The sequence below is a fragment of the Misgurnus anguillicaudatus genome, chromosome 10 (genome assembly GCF_027580225.2).
Source record: "Misgurnus anguillicaudatus chromosome 10, ASM2758022v2, whole genome shotgun sequence".
Classification (NCBI taxonomy): domain Eukaryota; kingdom Metazoa; phylum Chordata; class Actinopteri; order Cypriniformes; family Cobitidae; genus Misgurnus; species Misgurnus anguillicaudatus.
The window spans coordinates 23795412-23819287 of NC_073346.2; the positions used below are offsets into that span (position 1 = coordinate 23795412).

The window sequence follows — 23876 nt, forward strand, 5'->3', positions numbered from 1 at the left end:
TGTCAAGAGGACATTCTTGAACAGTTTCACTCGAGATTCAGAACAGAATCTGCAGGGAATCCCCCCAGACTTCATGTTCCCGAGGTGGATTTCAAGCTATAGAGCCTTGCAGATATGAGCTTGCAGATAATCCATATTTCATAGCCCGCAGTTAAGGGAGTGGGGGTGCAGCTGAGGAAGGATTCAGTCAGATCTAAAGAAGCCCAAGCCTAGTCATGTCTATGTTTCTATAAAAAGCGCAGCAGGCTGCTTAATGTTTAAAAAATAGCCGAGAGACATGTGAGAGTATGTGAGCGTAAGGTCTGTCCTCCGGGCATTTAATGGTGTGTGAGAGGGGGTTTCTGGAAGAAGAAAAAGATCATTTATTTTTAATGCTGCACAAATAGACCATTTGTCCTTCAATGAACAATTCCACTGTGGGTTAGCACTCAGAAAGTGTTTCTGAAAAAACCCCAGGAAAGGAAGAAAATTAAAAAGTACCGTCTGCTTTTGTGGACAAAAGCCGTGAGTCAGCAGATCGTCTGAAATGAACGAATGGATAACAGTTACACAGGAACGAGGGGATAAACTCTAATTGCACAAAACTTCATTTGCAGCAGACGGAGGATTTGCAAGATTCTTTATGAACTTCTAAAAGCCTCGGGGTATTGAGACCGGTTCTGTTCTGTTCTGTAAACAATCACTTTAGATGTTCCAGTCATTGCTCGAAATCGCATTGAGAGCATCTGACAAGACAATAATAAAATCTTAGCTTGCGGCTCTTTGCATCTACCAGCAAATCAATACCTACTCTTTGTCTAAAAATGCATTAAAAATGCACTGCACTTATATAACCATTATGTTCTTTTCTGCTAAGTACGTACTCCCCAGTAAGTTAAATCTAGCGTAATATTGACATTACAACTCTCTCTTCCTCTTTGTCACACACAATGTTTCTCAACCAAAAGAATGACATCTTTCAGCCTGTGTGCATAGAGAGAAGATATTGAGAAGCATCTTATGGGTGCTTCACGTCACCTTTTTGCAATCTCCGGTTCCAAATCTCTTCCCTCACACGCACTCACATCCCCTCAGCTTCAAAGGTTTTGCTCTCTTGATCCTCTGTCTAAGGCACCTTACGCACTGACTCATTACAGCGTTCATGCACACGACACACACAAATGTCACACATCACCTAACCAGACAGTCTGTCATGTCAGGAGCTGCCCCGTGGCCCATTCTTTCAACGCGTGAGCTCTCTGTTATGTGCGTGTGGTACAGCAGTGAATGTAGAAAATGGGTTTGGATTATCTGTGCATACAGATTGGGAAAGAGGATAATCCACACATTGACGTTTTCCTCCTGTGAAGAATTAGGAGTGGCGGTTTATGATCAACTGTAAAGTAGAGACACCAGTCTCCAAATCTTGGACAGGGATTACATAGCCTTTCGCGCTGTCAAATAGGAGATTGTGGAAGGGACAGTACATTGTTTGAAACAGCTCTCCGTAATCTTTAGTTTACATTTCAAATAGGTGCTCTTCATGCGTGAGACTTTATCATATTTCCAGGAATTTTATTAAATATCCTCCCGAGCAAAACGCTCTCGCTCTGCATGAAACTGTCCATAGAGATGGTACGCAGCGAGAGAGGGAGGTTTTCATTTTCTTTTCAAGTAAATGCCCCAGGCTTATCGCTGCCTCTCTGCACCAGCTGCAGTTGGCCACAGAATCATCAGTGATGAGATTAGGGTGAGCGTGATGGGCGCAGACTCCCAACAGACTGTGTCTGCACCGAAGGTGGCAGGATACAGGTGACAGGTTTTTCATCCGGCAGGAATGGATTTAGAGATCTGAGAATGTGCTGAATTGATGCCACTGAGCAGAGCAGAGTTAATGCATAGCCATTAATGACATTGGTGTCTGTCTTTGTTGCATGGTTAAACACCTAAGCCCTTCACTTACGCATGATGAATGCCGAGTTAAACTAATAGAGGAACTGCTATGCTAGAAACAGGATTACAAATAGGAACTCGCTTTTGAAGGGTTGTAGGTGGGCTTTGACATTAAGTTACTCATGCCTAATGTGATTTACGAAAGTAGGACATACTGTATTCCTGAACCGACAATCTTTTTTCTTCCTGTAACTACATTTCTAACCATTCAGGGTTTGCAAAGGCTAATGACTGTTTGATGAAAATGTACAAATAAAGAATGTTGATGTAGAAAGGTGTGTTTAAGTCACATTATGTAATTACAAGTGTAAATCACATGCCATATTTTGGTAACTTTAGAAACTAATGTCACGGTTTAAAATGTTATACTTTTTGGAGCCACTTCGACTTTTTGCATTTAGTGTCAACTGGCTTTTTAGTGAATATATATAAAGAGTTTCCCTATTATTCATGGTGTCCTAGAAAAATGTTTGTATTTTAACTCTTTCCCACCAGTATTTTTTTGCAAGTTTGCAAGGTTGCAAGTTTAAAACCTTCCAGAAAATGTTCTTCTTTGAATGTATAAACAAACAATATATCAAATGAAAGAACAGACCCTTTGCTTTCAAACAAAAAAAAAAACATCTTGGGCCCTATTTAAAGGATCTAAGCGCATTGTCTAAAGCACACAGCGCAACGTCTAAATGGGCGTGTCCGAATCTACTTTTGCTAATTTAATGACGGAAAAATTGTTTGTGCGCCGAGCGCATGGTCGAAAAAGGTTGGTCCTATTTTGTAAATGAGTAATGGGAGTATTTTGGGTGTAATGTGCAATAAACCAATGAGAGTCTTAGCTCTCATCCCCTTTAAAAGCCAGTTGCGCTGGCGCTATGTCTAATTCCTATTTAGATGATGGACTGTGTAAACTGAAAAACTAAGCGGAGGAAGAAGATCCCCAGTTTAAGATTAATGTTTTTCACTTATATTGAATTTGTTATTTTTTATTAAAACCTTTATAACCCGTTTTCTTTTAGTCATGGAAGTAAAAAAGCAGGCTTTTAATTGCTTTAAATGTATGGCTATTCAATAGCATCAAAAAATAATTTTAAGAGTTTGGTTCCAAAACGCAATAAATCCATTTTGACAAATTTCGGTAAAAACGTGTTTTCCATACCAAGAAAGTGATAAGATGAAAAATCTCCACGTTTCAGCACTTGGACAGCGTCACAAGATTTTTTTAAGCATTACATAAAAATGTTTCTCATCTCACCATATCCACAGGTACAGAGTCATCATATACAATAAATCTGTTAGGTAGCATTTAAAAAAAACATTTAAAAACAGATGCGTTTATTTACTTACCAGGCTACAGGTGAAGCAGCTCTTTGCGCCTTCTAATGTCTCATAATTAGTCCTCATTTATGTCCAAGAGACTCAATAATAATCTTTTACATTCAATCCTTTAATCTTTCATATTTAAAAGCGTTTTTGTGCTGCTGCGCATTCGTGTGTGTGATAAGCAAACCCGGGTCGTCCCCCCGTTTATAGGCGCATATTACTAATGCGCTCTTTAAATAACAAAAAACATATTGCGCCATTGACTTTAGACTTTAGACCAGGTTGTTGTTTTGATTTGAAACTCTGACCCTAAAAACGTGTACATCTCTTTCATGTCGCCTTCTGTTCACAAACTAACACACCCTGTCTCCTTTAGCTTTGTTTATTCTCTTTGCGGGGGAGAATTGAGTGTTAGCAAACTGACCTGCTCAGTGACAAAGAACTTGATTTGTGGTATACAGGAAGATCCAGAGACCCGCACTCACTGTTCCTAGGTGCAGTGCACTAAGGGAGAAACCTATGTGCAGCTCTCTCTGTAGACTACCAGAATGAGTAGGCTCTTATTGTCTTCTGCCCTTGTCAAACGCCTGGAGCTCTCCAGGGTCTCGGCAGCCCAGCTGAGGCTCTATTCATCTCCACCTGCCACATCCCGATAAAGGAACAAGAGAGCACAGTCTTAAAAAAAGAAACAGAGTTAGAAAGGGAGAGAGGGAGATATGACTCATTTAAAAGCATCAGAGGACCAGATATACCTGAGGGGAAGAACAGATGGATGGAACAGTGGACAGCTCTCACATACATAGATAGAGACGTTCAGACACAGGTTTGCATTCTAGTCCATTTCAATGCTTTATTATGCAGAGGATACTCTTTGTGTTTCTTATCAAAGAGAGAGCGAGAGAGAGAGAATTCCACCTGTTTGTTGTGTCTAGTTTTAGAATAGGAAGCAAGATGACTGTTGTTGTTCATCTGTGTTCAGTGGCTCAGGTGGTCCAGAGAGGCCTATCACAATACGGCAAATTAACCCAGAGAACTAGAGCGTAAAAAAGACCACATGCACTTTCAATCATATGCATGCACAGGTGGTTTTAGTTAACCCAGAGTACAGGACTTCCAGACAGTATAAGTGGAACTGAGAAGGCGGCAAGCACGCCTGAATGAAGTGTTTCTGTAACAGACCATACTACCCTACCACCCTCCCTTAGTACACTGTCAGAAAAAGTGGTCAAAATAAGTACCCCAGCTGTCACTGGTTGGTATCATTTTAAAAAACACAGCTTTGCACTTAAAATTTCACTTTAGTTTCAACTTAAGTTGAAACAACTTACATTTTTAGGTGTTACCAATTGAAGTAATTTATTGCTGCCATGGAAAAATGTAAACAACATTAAAATCAGGAATTAGGAGTATTACAGTCAGCGCTTCCGCTGCTGTGACAAGGTAACAGGGCATCTAGGTTATGTCATGATCCTTTTTTAATCCATGCCTGGATTTCCCAAATGTCGCCAACCACCACGAAAACGATTCCAAGCAGCATATCATTGTATTTTACAGGACTGTCACAAAACAAATTACAAGAAATATTACCATTGAGAATGAGAGAAGAAAAACTGCCATCATTAATCGAGGGGAACTCGCAGGATGACACAGGAAGGCAAAAAAGTAGTCTTGTTATACGAGTATGTTGTGCATTGCATTTTTCGAAATAAATATTATGATTTAAACGAGTGTTTGTGCATGTCTGTCGCAAACCATAAAGAAGGAATGCATTCTGGCACGTATAGTTCATGTTCTGTGATTGTTTTATTAAGTTTACTTCAGCCTCCTTGTTAGAGCGTCCAACTCTTATGCTGGACCAGAGTGGTTCAAATCCCGCTTATGGCACTTTTCCATTGCATAGTACCACACGGTTCGGGTCGGGTCAGCTTACTTCTGGGGGCTTTCCCACTGGGTGCAGTACATAGTACCCGATACTTGTTTTATTACCACCCCGGTTGGGGTTCCAAGCGAGCCGAGCTGATACCAAAACATGACGCGAAAACACTGTAGATTACTGATTAGTCTGAGAGAATCGTCACTACCAGCGTCATTGCTATAATGTAAAAGATTAGCTTTATCTTCATGCTAGCTTGCGCTGTATCGAGTTAACCTGTTGTCATCTATGCTTTGCTGTAAGTCCTTTTTAGCGACGAAAAACACGCACAGGTTGTGAATCAGGAACACCATACCAGTTTTTTTTCAGACTTGCAGTTTGTGGCGGCTCATTCGCGACGCTCACGTCCCCATATATGCTTAAATGCAACTTAAATGAGGCTCAGCGGAGCGCGTGCCGATTGACGCCACGAGTGTTTGTACAGAAACTGTCATGTGAGACAGAGGTAGTGATAAACGCGATGTGAATACATTTATTTGTGGTCGTCAATTTTAATTTTGTGGCAGACTGAGGCCTAGTCCATACAGACACGGGTATTTTTAAAACCGTGAGTTTTTTCACGCGGTTCGGTCGTTCGTCCACACGAAACCGCAGTATCAGGGCACTGAAACGGAGCATATTTGAAAACCCCGGCCAGGGTGAGCATTTTAAGAAACCCCCGGTTACAGTGGTGTCGTGTAGAGAGTAAAACCGGGGGTTTTGCCTTGCGACGTCAGAGTGTGCGCCGTTATCCACTGTGTTTGACGTCAAGATTGTGTGCCGCGACTGCTTTGTTGATGATTCTGTGCAATGGCGGACGTATCTTGCTAATAATAACAACTGTGCTAACAGGACTTCTAACATGTATACAGATAGATGCTCAGTTATCTCACTATATTGCGGAACACGATTTGGGTTATATCCCCGCCTGCTGGTGTGGCATGCTCTTGACAGCACTTGATAGCGTGCTTTTGCTTTATCGTGTGGATGGATATTTAATTTAAACCGAGCATTTGTGGACAGGATTTTTTTTAGGGAAAACTTCGGTTATAAATATTCCCGTGTCCGTGTGGACTAGGCCTGAGAAATAAATGAATGTATGGGAATGTATATCATTCCAACAACACTTTCACTTGTATGATGTCACAGCAGTAGTCAGCGCAAATTTAACGGCACGCCTATAATCCCTCCCACTCCGAAGTGTTACTAAACTTGATGGAAAAGCTACCAAGCCATAGTGAGGTGAGCTGACCCGACCTAAACCGTGGGGTATTATGCAATGGAAAAGCGCCATTAGAGTTGGGTGTGTGTAGGACTGGTTACATTTCTATACATATTTTATTTCAACAGTTTCAAGAAATAGCTTAATACTATGAATACTCAATATAATCCAGTGGTTCATATTTTATTGTCATAAATAAAAATATCTGAAAAACAATATGTACCGAAATACATATTAGCACTTGAAGGGCCCTATCTTGCACCCAGCGCAATTGACTTTGTCAGTGACGCATGTATCATTTCGTATTTTGCACTGGCGCACAGCGGGTTTTTCCCTCCACAGACGCACGTCGCCAAACTAGGGAATGAACTTGCGCTCCCTGGGCGGTTCAGCGCAAAAAAGGAGGCGTGCTCCGGCGTAAACCATCTCTTATGCTATTTTGCAGTTTCAAAAAACAATTGCGCTACTAACCAAAAAAAACTAGTCTAAAGTCAGTGGCGCGTTGCGCGTGGTTCATTATGCTATTTTAAGGGCGCATGCTTGACCATAATGTATAGCGTGCACAACGCGCATTGCTTATTGAATCTACACAGATGCAACAGTTATTTTTGCAAATCATAAATTGTTACAATAAAAAATATAAGATAAGGGAAATCATTAAATCATAAATTGTTACAATAAAAAATATTAATACATGAGATAAGGGAAATCATTGTGGTGAGCATTGTGGTGATAGTTTTTATTTATTTTGTGTGGCAGCGTTAAACAATTATCATGCAAATAACGATTAAAATATTTTCATAAGTTTGTTGTGTGGCTGTATTACATTTATTTTATCTAAATAATAATTAAAATGTTTTTATAAGAAACCTTCATGTATGTGAACTTGATTTGTAAGTGTACTTTGGGGTTGGACCTTGCTTGCGTTTCTTGTGTCCGATTTCAAAGCCCCCAAACCCTTTTAGCGGTGAGGGTGGACGCAGCGATGTCCTCCTGTGTGCCCGGGGTGCCCGATTTATGCTGGCAAGCTTGGGATCCCCCCGTCTCCTGACATCATGGTAGTGCTTGGCGCAGCTGATGTAGCCCGGGTAGGCTGATGAGACAATTGCGGCTATTTCCTCTCACGCCTGTTTAACCGACGCTGATTTGGGCGGGTTTCTCCTATCCCCATACAAAACAACTTCTCTGTCTTTGACTGCTCTTACAAGAACGTCGGTCTCCTCGGCTGTAAACCGCTCCTGGCGTGCGCCTGTCAAATCCGTCATAATAATAGCAACCCGCCATGGAACTTGCGCCCTTGCGTTTAAAGGGAATGTTGGATAGCGTTCTGATTGGTTTATTTGACGTTACGCCCAAACCACACCTATGAATAATGAACCTAATTCAGACCAACCCCTTATTGAATTGCGCCCTGCGCAAGACTTATTTCTCCGACGGTAATATAGCAACAGCGACCATTATACGACCACAAAGTCAGTTGCTATTATCGCTTCGAACTTGCTTTTCATATCGTTAAAATAGGGCCCTATATGTACATATTAATACCTCAAAGATACATATTAGTACCTCAAAAATATACATGTCAGTATCTCAGAGGTACATATTAGTACCAAATAATATGTACCTCTGTGTGTGTATACACTCACCTAAAGGATTATTAGGAACACCATACTAATACTGTGCTTGACCCCCTTTCGTCTTCAGAACTGCCTTAATTCTATGTGGCTTTGATTCAACAAGGTGCTAAAATAATTCTTTAGAAATGTTGGCCCATATTGATAGGATAGCATCTTGCCGTTGATGGAAATTTGTGGGATGCACATCCAGGGCACGAAGCTCCCGTTCCACCACATCCCAAAGATGCTCTATTGGGTTGAGATCTGGTGACTGTGGGGGCCATTTTAGTACAGTGAACAAATTGTCATGTTTAAGAAACCAATTTGAAATGATTCGAGCTTTGAGACATGGTGGGTTATAGTAGCCATCAGAGGATGGGTACATGGTGGTCATAAAGGGGTGGACATGGTCAGAAACAATGTTTAGGTAGGTCGTGGCATTTAAATGATGCCCAATTGGCACTATGGGGACTAAAGTGTGCCAAGAAAACATCCCCCACACCATTACACCACCACCAGCAGCCTCCACAGTGGTAACATGGCATGATGGATCCATGTTCCTATTCGGGTTTACGCCAAATACTTACTCTACCATCTGAATGTCTCAACAGAAATCGAGACTCATCAGACCAGGGAACATTTTTCCAGTCTTCAACTGTCCAATTTTGGTGAGCTCGTGCAAATTTTAGCCTCTTTTTCCTATTTGTAGTGGAGATGAGTGGTACCCGGTGGGGTCTTCTGCTTTTGTAGCCCATCCGCCTCAAGTGCGTGTTGTTGCTTCACAAATGCTTTGCTGCATACCTCGGTTGTAACGAGTGGTTATTTCAGTCAAAGTTGCTCTTCCGTTAGCTTGAATCAGTCGCCCCATTCTTCTTTGACCTCTAGCATCAACAAGGCATTTTCGCCCACAGGACTGCCTTATATTGGATGTTTTTCCCTTTTTACATCATTCTTTGTAAACCCTAGAAATGGTTGTGCGTGAAAATCACAGTGTCTTAGCCAATTGTGAAATACTCAGTCTGGCCCGTCTGGCACCAACAACCATGCCACGCTCAAAATTGCTTAAATCATCTTTCTCTCCCATTCTGACATTCAGTTTGGAGTTCAGGAGATTGTCTTGACCAGGACCACACCCCTAAATGCATTGAAGCAACTGCCATGTGATTGGTTGCTTAGATTAATATATATATATATATATATATAAATGGTACATTTTAGGACCTTTTTAAAAGATACTGCTCCAGTGACAAGTGGTGTAGATATTTTTACCATTTTTGATCAAATACTGACTGACTAGGCAGCAAAGAGGCGGGTTGCAGAGCTTTACGAAAATAAGTTTTAAATGCCACTTTTTACATTTTTTAAATTGACTTTAAGAATTCCTTTTCACACAGAAGATCTGAAGTATGCAAATATTACTATTACTTCTGTAGGAAGATCTCATGTAGAGTTACATAATTGAACAAGGCAGTCGTGGTTGGCATTGATGCCTGTAAAGAAGACAGCTGTCTCCATCACCCGAACTAAACTGAAAAGACGAACCACAATGACGCTTCAAATTTGTGCTGAAGTAGCAGACAGAAACCCAGCACTGTTTCTGGTGAAATTTTACAAGGTGACACTTCTTTGTCTGGGCTCCGCAAGGTAGACAGAGATGTTTCAGCCAATTAGAGAGCAGTCTGCTCATGTCTCAGTGCTAAAATGGCAAATCTGCTAATATCTGCAAAGCAGAGTTCACAATTGGTGTCAGTTGTCAAATCAGATTTCACACTGAAATAGCACTCGTGTTTGTTTGCGTATGAGTCACTGGTGAGCTCTGTGAGTGATGTGCGTGTTAAATTTGTTTGTTACTGTGATAGAATGATGCTTAATGCTCAGGTCATATGCTGTTTTTGTAGGACATTACTCATTCTTTTGGCAAGTAAAATGTGGGACAATGCGCTCATGACTTTCATTCAAATCACATTTTTCATGAAAAAAGGGTTGGGGTAATATGTACAAGTTGACACAAACTCAAGACAAGACAATATATTAAGGCAGTATCTCTGCCAGGACTGAATGAATATATGTTTATTATGAGAGTGAGTAGGAGAAACCGTGGTGTAGATGTTAATGTATTCAATAGATGTAGCTAGCTACAACACTTTGGGAATTCTATCCGAGGAAATAAAGCATAGGTTTTGTCTAACTAAATCTTGTAAATATAGCTCGGTTTGATGGATAATATATAGACATATTGCACAGGATTTTACATTTATTAAAAGCTTTACGATTGCTGTATGTGCTATATCAAGGTAATGAACATACTACAATCAGTTAGCTCTGACAGCAGATGTCTATGTTGATTTAGCACATTCTGTACATTTCCGCCTTACTAGATGGCTACTTAACAAATAAGTAAATACACCAGGAATTAAATTTAAAGAATGCAAAATTAGTGCACCATTATCACTGCAAATTGCACAGCATGTGGTAAAAAGGCATTCCAGTTTAGTTCCATTCCTGTGACCCATGATGATGCATAAATATAAAAATAAACCATAATAAAAACCATGAAGCCGCAGTAAATCAGTAAATATTTCAGCAGCCGGTCGCTGCTCCACAGAAAACAAAAGTGGACCAATCAGAGTTGAACAAATGTATTTATAATCCGGTGGCATATCAGGAAGAGATACAACGTAGAAAGAAACAAAAAAGACAGACAAAACAATTAAAACAAACAAAACAGCAGTGTAGCCAGGGACTTGCCAGCAACATAAATTACTTTGGACGAATTGTAAGCTCCCAACACACACACATATGCATACACAAACAATAGAAGACAGAGGTTCACAGTGCAAACTAGAACAAGCATTATTTCTGAAACAGAGACACATTCACAAGCATATGTGTGCCTTTGCAAACCCCCGCGGATTAAAAATAATGATCTTGGCTACTCGACTCAAACAGAGAGTACTGAGAATGCCAGGATGAAACATGCTGCTTCGACCTACCAGGTAATGTTGTACATTTAGAGGTCTGTCTGTTGCATATAATCTTTACAAAACAAAATTTGTCTTTATTTTTCCTTCTTTTTTTAGGAATGTATTTTTGTTTGCTTGTCCTTGCAGCATTTAAATGAGCAACGATGATCACACATACAATGCAGGTGAAATAATTCACTAATCCTTGGCATAAACAATATCACTTTCTGCTTTCTTCTGGGGTGCTAACCATGGAAAGGAAAGCTAATCAAAAACATGCTCGGTTGCTCAGTGCATCATCGAGCCATGATTGTAGGCCCTCCCAAAAAATACTGAACTCTGAAAAACTGTTTAACGGTGTAGCTCCACGATTAAGAACTACATAATTGACAGTATTTGTAATGTGTTGCAATACATTTCTAACGTATATAATGTGTTTAGAAACAATACTTTGAATTGGTTTACACAGACTTTAAGGGATCTTTAAGGGTTTCCCGGACAGAGTTTAGGGTAATCCAGGACTAGGCCTTATTGTTATTAGGTCATTCAAGACATATTTACAAGGTTCCCACAGGTCCTTGAAATCCTTGAAAGTTTGTGAGTCTATGGGAAAAAATTCAAGGCCCAGGGAAGTTTTTGAAAATATACATACATAGATACAGGTCATTGAAAGTGCTTGCATCTATTTTATTCAAGACGTTTTCTGGAAAAATCATATTATTCCTGTGTAGTGTAGGATAATATCATAAAAATTCAAGACTTTTTAAGCACACGTGCTAAACTGTTTGCTTTAAATGCTTATATCTTCTGTATGCGAATGTTGATTCATACCAAAATGCTTATTTTGCATAGTTGTGTTTGACACATGAAAACGTCTCGGGTTACATAACTGTTGTTTCCTGAGAAGTGAACGAGGCGCTGCGTCTCCCTTGCCATACTTCCTGCGTCCCTGTAACGCCGTCTTTGGCAATATTTCAGATAGCGATATACCTTCTGGCTCCCGCGTCACCCTGTCTTTGTTGTTAAGCCTCAACATTGGTTGAATTTGATATACACATTCAGAAGCACTTGGAGGCATTCCCAAAGTGTCACCGCAGTGATGCAGCCGAATCCCTCGAAAGGGAACTGTAACAATGTATCTTAAAAGGTAACACGATGTAACCTTGCTCTTACTTGAAATGTGTCCCCACATTTAGTCTTTGAATTTGAGGGTATTGGACCTGGAAAGTTCTTGAAAAGTCCTTGAATTTGAAGTTAACTGAGGTGTGGGAACCCTGTACTTACAAACATACCTTATAAAAAACAGTACAGGTGTGCATCTTAAGACAAAACAATGCCACTTGTATATGCTAAAATTAAACAGGTGTTTTTAAATGAAAGCAGCTCAAACATGCATTTTAAACTGGGACTAGGATAAGCCCTGTCTGGGAAACCGCCCCTTAGTCTATTATCATCAGTATTTTTACTAGCATTAGAAAGTCTGTTATCTCATACAGTGCGTACTTGAAGAGCAGATACAAAAATAAAGAGAACTGGTTTGCTGCTGTGTTAATGTGATTATTTAATAGCTGCCATTACGCGGATAGTATACAAGTATCTTTTATCACATTGCACTCAAACGACACATACATCAATAATATGCTAAGGGGTCTTTGACATACAGACAAACCACTGTTCTTCCACAATGATTTATTTGTTAGTGTTTGATCATTAGCACACAACAGTATTGATGGACTGGAGGTCAGAGGTCAATAAGAGCATCGCTACACTAATCCCAATGACACTCGGTGTTAAACCGCTTGTTTGCCTTTTGTCCTAACAAAACAAGTCCAACATTTAAAATTTTACAATGTACTGAAAGTAAAAGAAAAGCTATATTCAGATAAAAAAATCTTAGCATTTTTATATAAAGATTTTAGATTCTTGCCCAGTTGCTTTTAATTTTCAATAAAAGTGTGTGAGGTCATTTGTTTATATTTATTATATAAATGTATTTTTCAGTGAATGGTTAAAACATTCTTTTGTTCTTTCTCGTCTGTTAGTTATTCATGAGGCAGATGTTTCATTAAAAATTTCAAATGATTGAAAATCTTTCCTAAAAGCGGAAAACGACAGCAACATGAAAATATTCAAAGCTAATTATGAGTGAAGCATTTAGACATTTAACTCATCAACATCTGACGTCTGATCTGTCATTGGTGCCATACGATGGGTTTAGTACCATAAGCACGTCATTTTGTCATAGACATTACATTGTTTTCAGGCTGTAAAAAAGATCGATAGAGAGAAAAGAAGCAGAGCTTTCTGGAGTAGCACTTGGTGTGAAAAAAAGGCTGACTTTATCTTTTTTAAAAGCTAAAAAATGTAGCAATTTTCTATGTGCCTTGCATTCTTAAGAGTAAAACGCTAGAAAAATATAGACATGAAGAGAAATATGTTTTAGAAATGGCCATTCGGATGGCATTATATTATGATGGTATTATATTATTAAAAACTTGCTGAATGCCTTTAAACTTGTCAAGTGCTTTAGTGATGTCATCAGGTCATGGTATTTGTGAAGGTCTTGTGAATAACACTTTATTCAGACAATAAAATGCACCTTTTACCTTGATAATGAGTGCAGTTCAGAATCAGGAGAACATTTCTTACCTCTTGTTCTCTTTCTGTCATGCTCTTTTATTTTTTGCATGTTTGTGTGACTGCCACAGAAAGAATTTCAATTCTCTTTAGGGATTTGCGTATTTTCTCACCCTTGATAATCCTCTGTGCCATTAAGAAGAAAATGATCTTGTTGTTTCTGGAACTTCATTACACTGAATGGTGAACAGAACTAAAAAGCATCTACAACCAAATGGCTGACATCAATAATGTCTTCAGAAAGCCAAAACTATTTTATTTCACTCACTAGAAAGAAGCGTTCGAGCAGAAGTTGCATACTTCTTATGCATCTTGTGTATTTCTGCATTGAAATGTGGGTTTTGCTCAACCACATCATTGCTGTTGTATTGTAAGATGGAGTTTTTTTTAGGGGAGCATTATTTGTTTATTTGTGCATACTCTGAATACTTTCCTCTGTGCAGCTCTCTGCGCCATTGAAGCCACATCATTAGTGTGTTTTGCTGTGTAAAGTCAGCAGGCTCAGTTGGAGTTTGGTAACTTCTCGCACATACTCTTCTTTACTGTCAGTGCTTGTCAAAATGCAGGAGATAGAAACTGTCCTTCTCCTAGACTCCCAACATTTTATAGTTGTGTGCATGCGTGATCATAAAATAAAGGCGTTTTCTAAAAACGAAGGTGCTTTAATTTTATGACATACAGTACAATTGTGGCAACCGGTAGCACATTTTAGTTGAGGCCAATTAAAGACAACAGTTTTTCTTACTTTAATGTGGAAGTGTGTTTTATTACTAGAGCAAATGAAACACCTGTGCACTGGCAGTAAGAAGGGAATACAGTGGCCATGAAGGAGGCGGGGTGAAATAAATATCTTACAATTTCATTCCCTCTCACGAGTCTGGCTTTTTTATTTCCCTTCAGAGTAAAGTCAAAAGCGTTTGGCTGTGTTTAAGTGACTTTCCATTCATGTCTGCTGAACAAATCCAGACGCCACTGACACTTTTATTGTTTTGTGATTGTAGTTTGGCTTTGCTGATTTTCTGTTGACTTTGTTTCGATCTTTCTCTCCTCTGCCCTAAAGGGATAGAGTGATAAATAGACAGATACCAACTGGTCTGGTGGACTGGGCCTTTAAAAGAGAGCCTTTTATGTGGAAAATTGATGGGAGCTCTATTAACAGCCGTTGGAGAAAGTGGTGGCTAAAGTCAGGAATGACCATATATATACCAAACACCTTGTAATCACTGTTGGCGTTCCTTACATGATGCAATATTATATAACGCAATAATTATTTATTGGCAAAAACGGCATGTAACCATATTCAGTCCATTCCCTAGAAGTGGGTTAATCGTAGCTGGAATATCAGGTCTAGTTAACCTATAGACGAGATGTAGGCGAGGTCGGTCCTGGAGTGCCGATGTCCTGCAAAGTTTAGGTCCAGCTCTAATCAAGCACACCTGAACAACAAATCAAGGTCTAAAGAGTCACCTGAAAACTACTTTAGCAGTTTTATCTGCTAAAATCTGGAGGACATCCGCACTCCAGGACCGACATTGTCTACTCCTTGCTATAGACGCTGAAATTATGGCTATTGCTTGCTGTTATACTAAGAAACCAACAAACATTTTTCTCAGTAATTTTCTATGTGCCTGCTTTGTGTCACAGAGGCTGAAGGAGCTGAAGCAGAGAGAATTTGCGCGAAATGTTTCCTCAAAGTCCTGGAAAGATGAGAGGAAGCAGAAAAGAGCTCTGAAACGTCTGCACCAGCTCGCTCAACTTAAGCAGCAGAGAGATGGGTAAATTATATATATATATATCTACAATCTCATTCAATCTCTTCTGATTGTACAAAGCAGTAAATGTATCCTTTATATAACGCAGCCATCTTAAGGGGGTCGTGTCATGAAGACTCTCCCTTGATCATTTGAGATGAAAGACTTTGATGTTCTATAAAAACACACTCACTTTCATGACTCAAAACTTTCTGCTTAGTCCAAGAAGAGCTCAGCACTACATATAATTGTAAAGAATGCTGACTGATTTTACATATTTCATCTCTACTTACAGTGATGACAGGAAAGATCCAAAGCTAAATTCTACAATCAAAGATCAGGATCAAGTCAAAATCTCATCTGATGGCAATTGCAAGTTTGACACTAAACCACCTGCATCTTTAGTCCAAGATATGATTCCCATCACCACTGATGTCTCATTAAAGGCCTTGTCCTCTACTCGTACGCTTACACATCAGCAGCCATGCCATGAAAAACACCACTCCTCACCATCGATGGCTTCGGCAGGACACCGGAGTCCCAGGGCAGGGGTCTCGTTCTGCTTCTCCAGGCGAGCTCAGCTGAAACTTGACTCTTGTGCATCTGTGTTTAGCGATGGGCTTGAAGATGCCAGCGACTCAATGGAGCTCCAGCGCCACAGGCAGAGACTCGCTCTGGAGGCACTCTGGTCCTGCTCTAGCTCACCAAGAACCCCATGTAATGATGACCGCGATCCATCCCATGATCCTCCAGCTTTGGACTGGGCAGATGGGGACTCTCAAACAGTGCAAATGGAAGCACAAGTGGAACATGTGGAGAGCCTTCAAATTCAGGAAAACTACAGCACAACTGAGCTTGAGAAGTCAAACTGGGAGCCAGCTGGTTTAGAGGACAGATTGGTTGATGAGGGGCAGAGACCCAGGGCAGAAGGGAATTATGAGGGATCAGAGGAGAGGGAATGCCCCAGCCCCGCTGTTTACACAGATGGACAGGGTACCATGGCCCAAAGCCAACTCCAAATACACACTGACGCACACCAAAATACTAAGAAAGACAGTGAACAGGGTTTTGTGCAGAATGGGAAAGACTGTGTTTCAGAAACAGATATGGAGAACATCCACCCAATTTGCATGGATGTAAATACAGATCAGAGCAGTAAGGCTTTCCTAAATGTGCTCAGTAAGGACGGGAACACTCTAAAATGGCCTTCTGAACTCGTGCAGTACACATCAGATGAGCAGCGTGTATCTTACAGTTGTAATCCGCTCTGCTTCTTTTTCAAACACAGGGAAGGCAAAGAGAAGAGCACAAACCCTGTAGAGATGGAGTTTGGTGTTGTCGATCGACTCGCAGGCCAGGATGACAGGACTGAGTCACAAACACACCATGTTCCTGGAGATAAATTAGGCATTTTAAAACCAAAGAGACCCAAACACAGGAGAAAGGGAAAAACTCGTAGGCGTAAATTAGATGCTGTCAGGAGCCGGCAAGCAGCCTGTGCGCTCAAAACCTGCTCAAAAACAGAAGCTGGAGAACGCTTTGAATTCCAAAGCGCCCCAACTGACGCGTCACAACACAAGCAAGCACGCGCTGAGAGAAGGCACAAGCTTGGGAAGAGAAAAAGATCAGTGAGAGATGAAACTTCAAATGAAAGTGACACCCCAGAGCACAGCCTGAAAAGCATTATCGTAAGCTTGCATTCCACCCCGGCACGTAAAAGGAAGAAATGTCAAACGGTGAGGGGGTTGGTGTCTGCACTGCGTTTGGTGAAAAGGAGGAGGCCTTTTCCTTACTCTCTTCACTACACAGCAGGAAGAGGGGATAATTATCGATGGTATGATGATGTTTATGAGTCTAAGAGGGATGTTGCCTCAACTCCCACCAGTGACAAATCCGGGTCATGGAGTGGACTGTCAGACTTGGCATCAGATGGAGAATGGCCTCTGTATCACACGGAAAGACGCTCCACTTCACCAAGATCAAAACCTTGGAGAAAGGAACACAGTCGGTTTAATTCTTACTTTAGAGATTCCTCACCAAATATTCCTGACTATGGTTACAGGCACATGTCTGATAATCTGTGCAGAGATTTTGAACATACAGACTGCTGGGATTACACAGACTTATGCATCTACAATAAACGGAAATATTCAGCCGTTTGTAACAGCCCTAATCAGAACGAGAAGTGCGGCATCAGAAGGCACAAAAGATTTACTGAGGAGCATAAAAACAAAGAGCACAGAATTCCAGAAAATAGCAGGTTGATTTATAGAGTCTATGACAGTCCTGAACCCCAAGATGATATCAGGGACTGGTGGGATGAAAACCTCAGTCCAATAAACAGGAGGTACAGGGAGAGAGAAGAATCTTCATGGTCAAGTCCAGATAGAAGTGAAGACAGGTGGTATAATAAACCAGTGTCTATTCGTAGCCCCAGTTCTTCTAGTAGCACTAGCATCTCTGATCTTAGTGGAGAATGGATGCATAATTTGAATATTCGACCATCTCCTCCTAGACAGAGCCATAAATATAGCAATCGGTCAAAAGAAAGAGTAGTCAAGAACTCTCATTCTCCTCTTAGAAAGGAAAGTCTTTCACCTCCCTTAGCTCCAAGTAACACTGTAGCTCAGCAAGATTCTTTAAAATCAAGTGTAGGGCAGGAAAATACTACACCCAAATCTACCCAAGTGTCAACAGACCAGTGTACATTGGTTGAGAAGGATATTAAAGCAAAGAAAGCGAATGGTCCTCTGGCACTTCCTCTAATCGGTAAACTCCCATCAATTAAGAAAGGAGCAAGAAAAATAGGGATTACTAAGGATACAAGTGGCACTATAAGTAACCATCTTCGAACATCTACAAATGTCTCATCAAATGTACAAACTGACAATACGGTTCCAGAACAGCACACAGAAGAGCAAAATTTAGCTGTAAAATCACACTGCTCTTTGTCACAAAAACATGAACTCAGAGACCAAGTTGACAAAGCAGAAACCACAGGGATCTACTGTGCAAAATGCACAACCCCTCCCCTTTCTGAGCAGCCAATCACCTTCACTGAAGAAGAGATTGAGAAGTACAGACATCTCCAGCTTCAAGCCCAGCAGCACATGCAGCAGCAGCACCTTCAGGAACAACAGGAACTACATCACACATCTGTGGACATGAGCCATACAACGTTAACAGCTCCAGAACCGGCCAATCAAACCACTCTGTCAACATGCCTGCCATACAGCATACTCCAACCATCACCCTCTTCCATTACACCCCACCGACCCCCTGTTAGCCTTCTTCCCCTTCATCCTTCCCTGTCTCAGCCCCACTTTGTCCCCCCAATTCCCACTACATTTCTTCCAGCACCTCCTGCCACTGTGTTGGCAGCTCACCCCCTCCATCTGTTCCCAGCCTCGGCCTTCCACACTGTTCACCATCACATTCCTGGACTGGCTATCCGCCCCCTACCACCCGCCTCTTTACTACCCACAATGCTGAGTCCAATGCCCATGGCCGCGGCTGCAGCGGCTGCTGCCAGTAATCTCCAATTCCACCCCCTTCTACACCCTTTGTTTCGTAGCCAAGATCTTCAGTGCCACCATGGACCATCTAGCTAGTACTGTTCAGATTGAGAATGGAAAGAATAGAAAAGTATTTCTGACATTAAATGTCCCCCAAGTGAACTTGTGATTAGTTTTTACTCCCAGCCAAAGTTCTCGTTGAGTAGTGATTTGTTATTTCACCTGTGTGTGTTGCAGTGCCAACCAACCCAATGAAATGGGTCATTTTTCTTTTTTGATTACTTTACCACTTATCAAACACCTGCTGTCTCAATGCATCAACACAGAGCTGAACTTCTCCGGTCTCAGCGCACTGTGAACTATCAGCAGTTGAGCCCATTCGCCGGTTGGCTGAAAAAGACTATAACCTGAACATTAATGCCTTCTTCAATTAGTAATGGGTATCATTTGCATATTTTACAGATATGCTGCCAAGCAAGTTAATCAAAGGGTTTTATTTATCAAGGTCTAAGGGCCAGTCTTAACTACTAAGAGTATTCATGAACATTTTCAAGAGTATGCAATCTGAGGTGATTACTGTATTTGATCCAGAAATACAGCATGTGATTAAGTCATTGTTTTTGGGTGAAGACATAAAAAAAAAAAAAAAAGTTTAAACCCAATCATGTTTTCTGTGTTGTTAAGTAGGGTAGAGTACGTTTGGATACTGACTATCTCAGCTGTCGTGTGGACATGCAATAATGTTTCTCGATCTATTCAGAGTGTAATATCTTCAATTGTATTTATGTATTCATACTTTGTAATGTAAGAAGAAATAACATGCACTTGATTGTTGCATACATGTTAAAAGCACTTTTTATTTGTTCTTATTTTGGTAGAGCTGAACATACTTTTATCTGTATGATAATGTCATGGGAAGAATAATAAATTAAATGTCATTTAAAGGTTTGTCATTACTAGCATTTTTACAGTTTAGATCTTGACTTAAGGAGGACTTTTAACACACAAAAAAGACATTGAAGAGCACTTGGCATTTGCCTAGAGGTGGATTGTGTCTAAACTGGCATTTACCCTCCATGACAGCTCTCAGTAAAATCAAGTCAAAAACAGTAAATGTTAACACACCTTCGTTTCAAATGAGCAGCTTTCTCTTTTCAGATCTGAGGGACTGGGACTTTGTGTTAATGATGCTTCTCATTGCCAGCAGTGGCCCAATAACACAACTGCGCATTTGTGTTAATTAACTCTCTCTGGTACGAGTCGTCTGCTCAGGCAAACATGAGCTCAGCTCATGCAGTCTCTCACTGGCACTAAATGGATTGGTGATTCATATCTCCAAACTGATTCAAAGGGTGTTGAGTCTATACAGAATGATGCAATGAAAAGTTAGAGTCCTGGATGGGTGCCTCGAGTAAAAAATGCGGTGATAAATTTTCATGCAAAAGGTTACCGAGGACTGACAAGATGTGTTGCATCCAATCACACACTGTGATCAGTAAAGTGTTTTTTTTCTCTATGCTGGAGTTGCTGGGTGATAACAAAATTTCTAACAAATACTTATTGCTTACTGTGCATTTGGTCACACTACAAAATATACAGTATTGATATATAACTCAACCTGTATCTTATTGAATTAGAGGTGAATGGCCAACCTTCTGAGGATTCTGAGAGATTCAATTGATTTTTGACGACCTCTGCGAGATCCACACAGATACCTGGCATGCCGTCCTGCCTTTAGGGAGAGCCAAAAGGGGAAGCAGTGTGTGGAGCGGTTACCCTCCCATGCCCTAAATACAGCCTCTCTGCTGGCAAACTCACTGCTGCATGCTCACGCTCTGCAGGACAGCACATCAAACAGACTGTATGAAATACAGAGCAGGATAATTAACAGATGCCACAGAATAAATTCACTTTTCAGCATCCTTTCACTAACTGCTTAATACAGATTTTATAAAGTCAAAAGAAAGAAAGATTATGCGGATAAGATGAGATGTGCTGCTGCTGATCATAGATGATGGTCAAATTTACATGAACAGTTCAAAACATTACAGACATGCATTTGGTTGATGTTTTTATCAAAAGCAACTTACAGTGCGTTCAAACTATTTTTTTTATTGTGGGAATCGAATGCGCAACCTTTTGTGGGTTAGAAAACGTAATATTCTGAGCTTTTACAGTACTGTAGATTCCCCATGAGGCATTTTAAGCTTAAATGTCTTCACTGACTGTGAGTGTGGTGCTTCATGAAGTCGTGTGATTTTTCTGTCAGGGACAAATTTCACGACTAAGATTTAAGTCTAATTGTCAGTCTTTGAACCTGTAGTGTGACATGTTCACCGACATCTAATTAATAGCCTTTGAATTTTAACATCCAGTTCTGACAGTGTGACACATTATTGGTTACAGTCCTGCTGCCTGACTTGATCCAATGGCAGCTGTGTAATGAAGAAGCTGTAAAAGTACAGAGATTTATAAATGTATGTGTGGGTAAAAAAAATTTGCTGCTTAAAGGAGTGTGCTCCTCATGTCATCCCAGATGTATATGACTTGCTATCCTTCACTATCAATTTTATACGAAAATGCTGTCATGTTATTTTGTACGGGACTCAACATGCTGTATGCCCATACTGTACTGTACATCCATCATTAAAGTTATACAAACAACATGCTTACTTCCTGTCACCAACGGTTGCTGTCGCGCATGCCACAGGAAATCACCAAGCTTATTAAAATGAATGAGATCGCGTTGCTCTGTCATTGCTAGTTGGTGTGCACGCTGCTTGATGCAAAATTCATATATGGTGGCACTCTCATTTGAAGTTCTTGTGTATCTTGTGACTTAGTGTCATGTGATATTTTGTCACGACAAAGTCAAGAATTAATGAGCCTTTGGTAAAACCTATTGTTTTATTTCAGAAGCCATAAACCCACTTCAGTCATTTGTATTACTTTAATGATGGATGGATGAGCTTTTTGGAGCTTCAACATTTTGAGTCCTGTATAAGAGTATTAAATTAAAATTATTTGTGTTCAACCAAAAAAAGGAAGTAATTTTTCTCTTGGATGGCATGAGGGAATTTTCTAAACTATTAAAAATATAATGTTGCTATATAAGATTTTGCTCAGTGAGCCAAACAAACTTTTAGGGTTTTTAAAGTCCCTGTAAAGGCAGTCTTGAAAATTTTTCTAAACACATAATGGGCCCTATCTTGCACCCAGCGCAATTGACTTTGTCAGTGACGCATGTATCATTCGTATTTTGCATCGGCGCACAGCGAGGTTTTCCCTCCACAGATGCACGTCGGCAAACTAGGGAATGAACTTGCGCTCCCTGGGCGGGTTTTCCGGCGCAAACCATCCCTGATGCTATTTTGTAGTTTCAAAAAACAATTGCGCCACTGACCAGAAAGTCAGTGGCGTGTTGCGCGTTGTTCATTATGCTATTTTAAGGGCGCATGCTTAACCATAATGTATAGCGTGCACAACGCGCAGACACTTTGCTTATCAAATCTACACAGATGCAACAGTTATTTTTGCAAATCATAAATTGTAACAATAAAAAATATTAACAAATGAGATAAAGTAAATCATTGTGGTGAGCATTGTGGTGATAGTTTTTATTTATTGTGTGGCTGCGTTCAAAAATTATCGTGCAAATAACGATTAAAATATTTTCATAAGTTTGTTGTGTGGCTGTATTATGTTTATTTTATGTAAATAATAATTCAAATGTTTTCATAAGAAACCTTAATGTATATGAACTTGATTTGTAAGTGTACTTTGGGGTTGTACTGCTTGCTTTTCTTGGCTTTCAGCGGTGAGGGTGGACGCAGCGATGTCCTCTGCTGGCGTCAGGTCATGTGTAGAGGCAGATCCACCTCCCGTTACACGGCGTGCCCGATTTATACTGGCAAGCTTGGGATTCCCCGTCTCCTGACATCATTGTAGCGCTTGCGGCGCAACGTCCTGGGGATGCCAGCTGATGAGACAATTGTGGCTATTTCCTCCCACGCCTGTTAACCGACGCTGATTTGGGCGGGTTTCTCCCATCCCCATACAAAACAACTTCTCTGTCTTTGACTGCTCTTACAAGAACGTCGGTCTCCTCGGCTGTGAACCGCTCCTGGCGTGCGCCTGGTAAATCCGTCATAATAATAGCAACCCGCCATGGAACGTGCACACTTGCATTTAAAGGGAATGTTGGATGACGTTCTGATTGGTTTATTTGACGTTACGCCCAAACCACACCTATGAATAATGAACCTACTTCAGATCAACCCCTTATTTCTCCCGCCGGGAAAATAGCAACAGCACCCAAGGTCCGCCCACAAAGTCACTTGCGCTTTGCGCTTCGCACTGGCGTTTCAGATCGTTAAAATAGGGCCCTAAATGTTATGGCACTTGAGCCACAGAGCACGGCCCCGCCCCTAACACAGTTGCGAGCATCCAATCATGTTATAGCGGTATTTGAATTGTGAGAGACACAACAGCTTTCCCACAAGTGAGCATGGTTTCAGCATAGACAGCGGACCTGACAGGGTGAATGTGATTTCATCAAGTAGGATGTGATCGTGGATCAATACCATTGTTGGTCCTGGATCAACATCTTCATTTTCCAATCTGATTGCAGGATTAGGGTGTATGACAGATTTAGGATTGGGTTAGGGGGCTTTCATTTATTAACTAATATTTCTTACTAATTTGAGGGGTAAAAAATGGTTGGGGTTTGAGTTAAGGGTTAGTTAGGGTTTCTTTAATTAAAACGTTGATTTGTGAAATCACGGCAACCAACGAGACATGCCCCCAGCATTTGAGAACAGAGTATCCTGACTGTTTTTCCAAACTTGTTTTATTTATTTGGTTGTTAATCATTCAAATTTGAATGAGAGGTTAATATCACAAGAACCACTAAGAAATCTTTTGTGCAATAGACGGTTTCATAGGACGCAATTATATAATCATAATATAATATAATATAATTATTTGTCAGTCTCTTTATTAGAATACAACC

The 23876-nt window shown here is 40.5% G+C and overlaps 1 protein-coding gene across 2 annotated transcripts in view; it reads left to right on the forward strand.

Moving 5' to 3' along the window:
- Positions 1 to 19809, forward strand: part of znf804b (zinc finger protein 804B) — a 161946-nt gene extending 142137 nt beyond the window's left edge. For both annotated transcript variants that reach the window (XM_055210156.2, XM_055210155.2), the window contains exons 3-4: positions 15244 to 15374; positions 15646 to 19809. In XM_055210156.2, coding sequence (XP_055066131.2) covers positions 15244 to 15374; positions 15646 to 18961 — 3447 coding nt within the window. In that variant the 3' untranslated portion in view covers positions 18962 to 19809. The remainder of the gene's footprint in view (positions 1 to 15243; positions 15375 to 15645) is intronic.
- The last annotated feature ends 4067 nt before the right edge of the window (positions 19810 to 23876 follow it).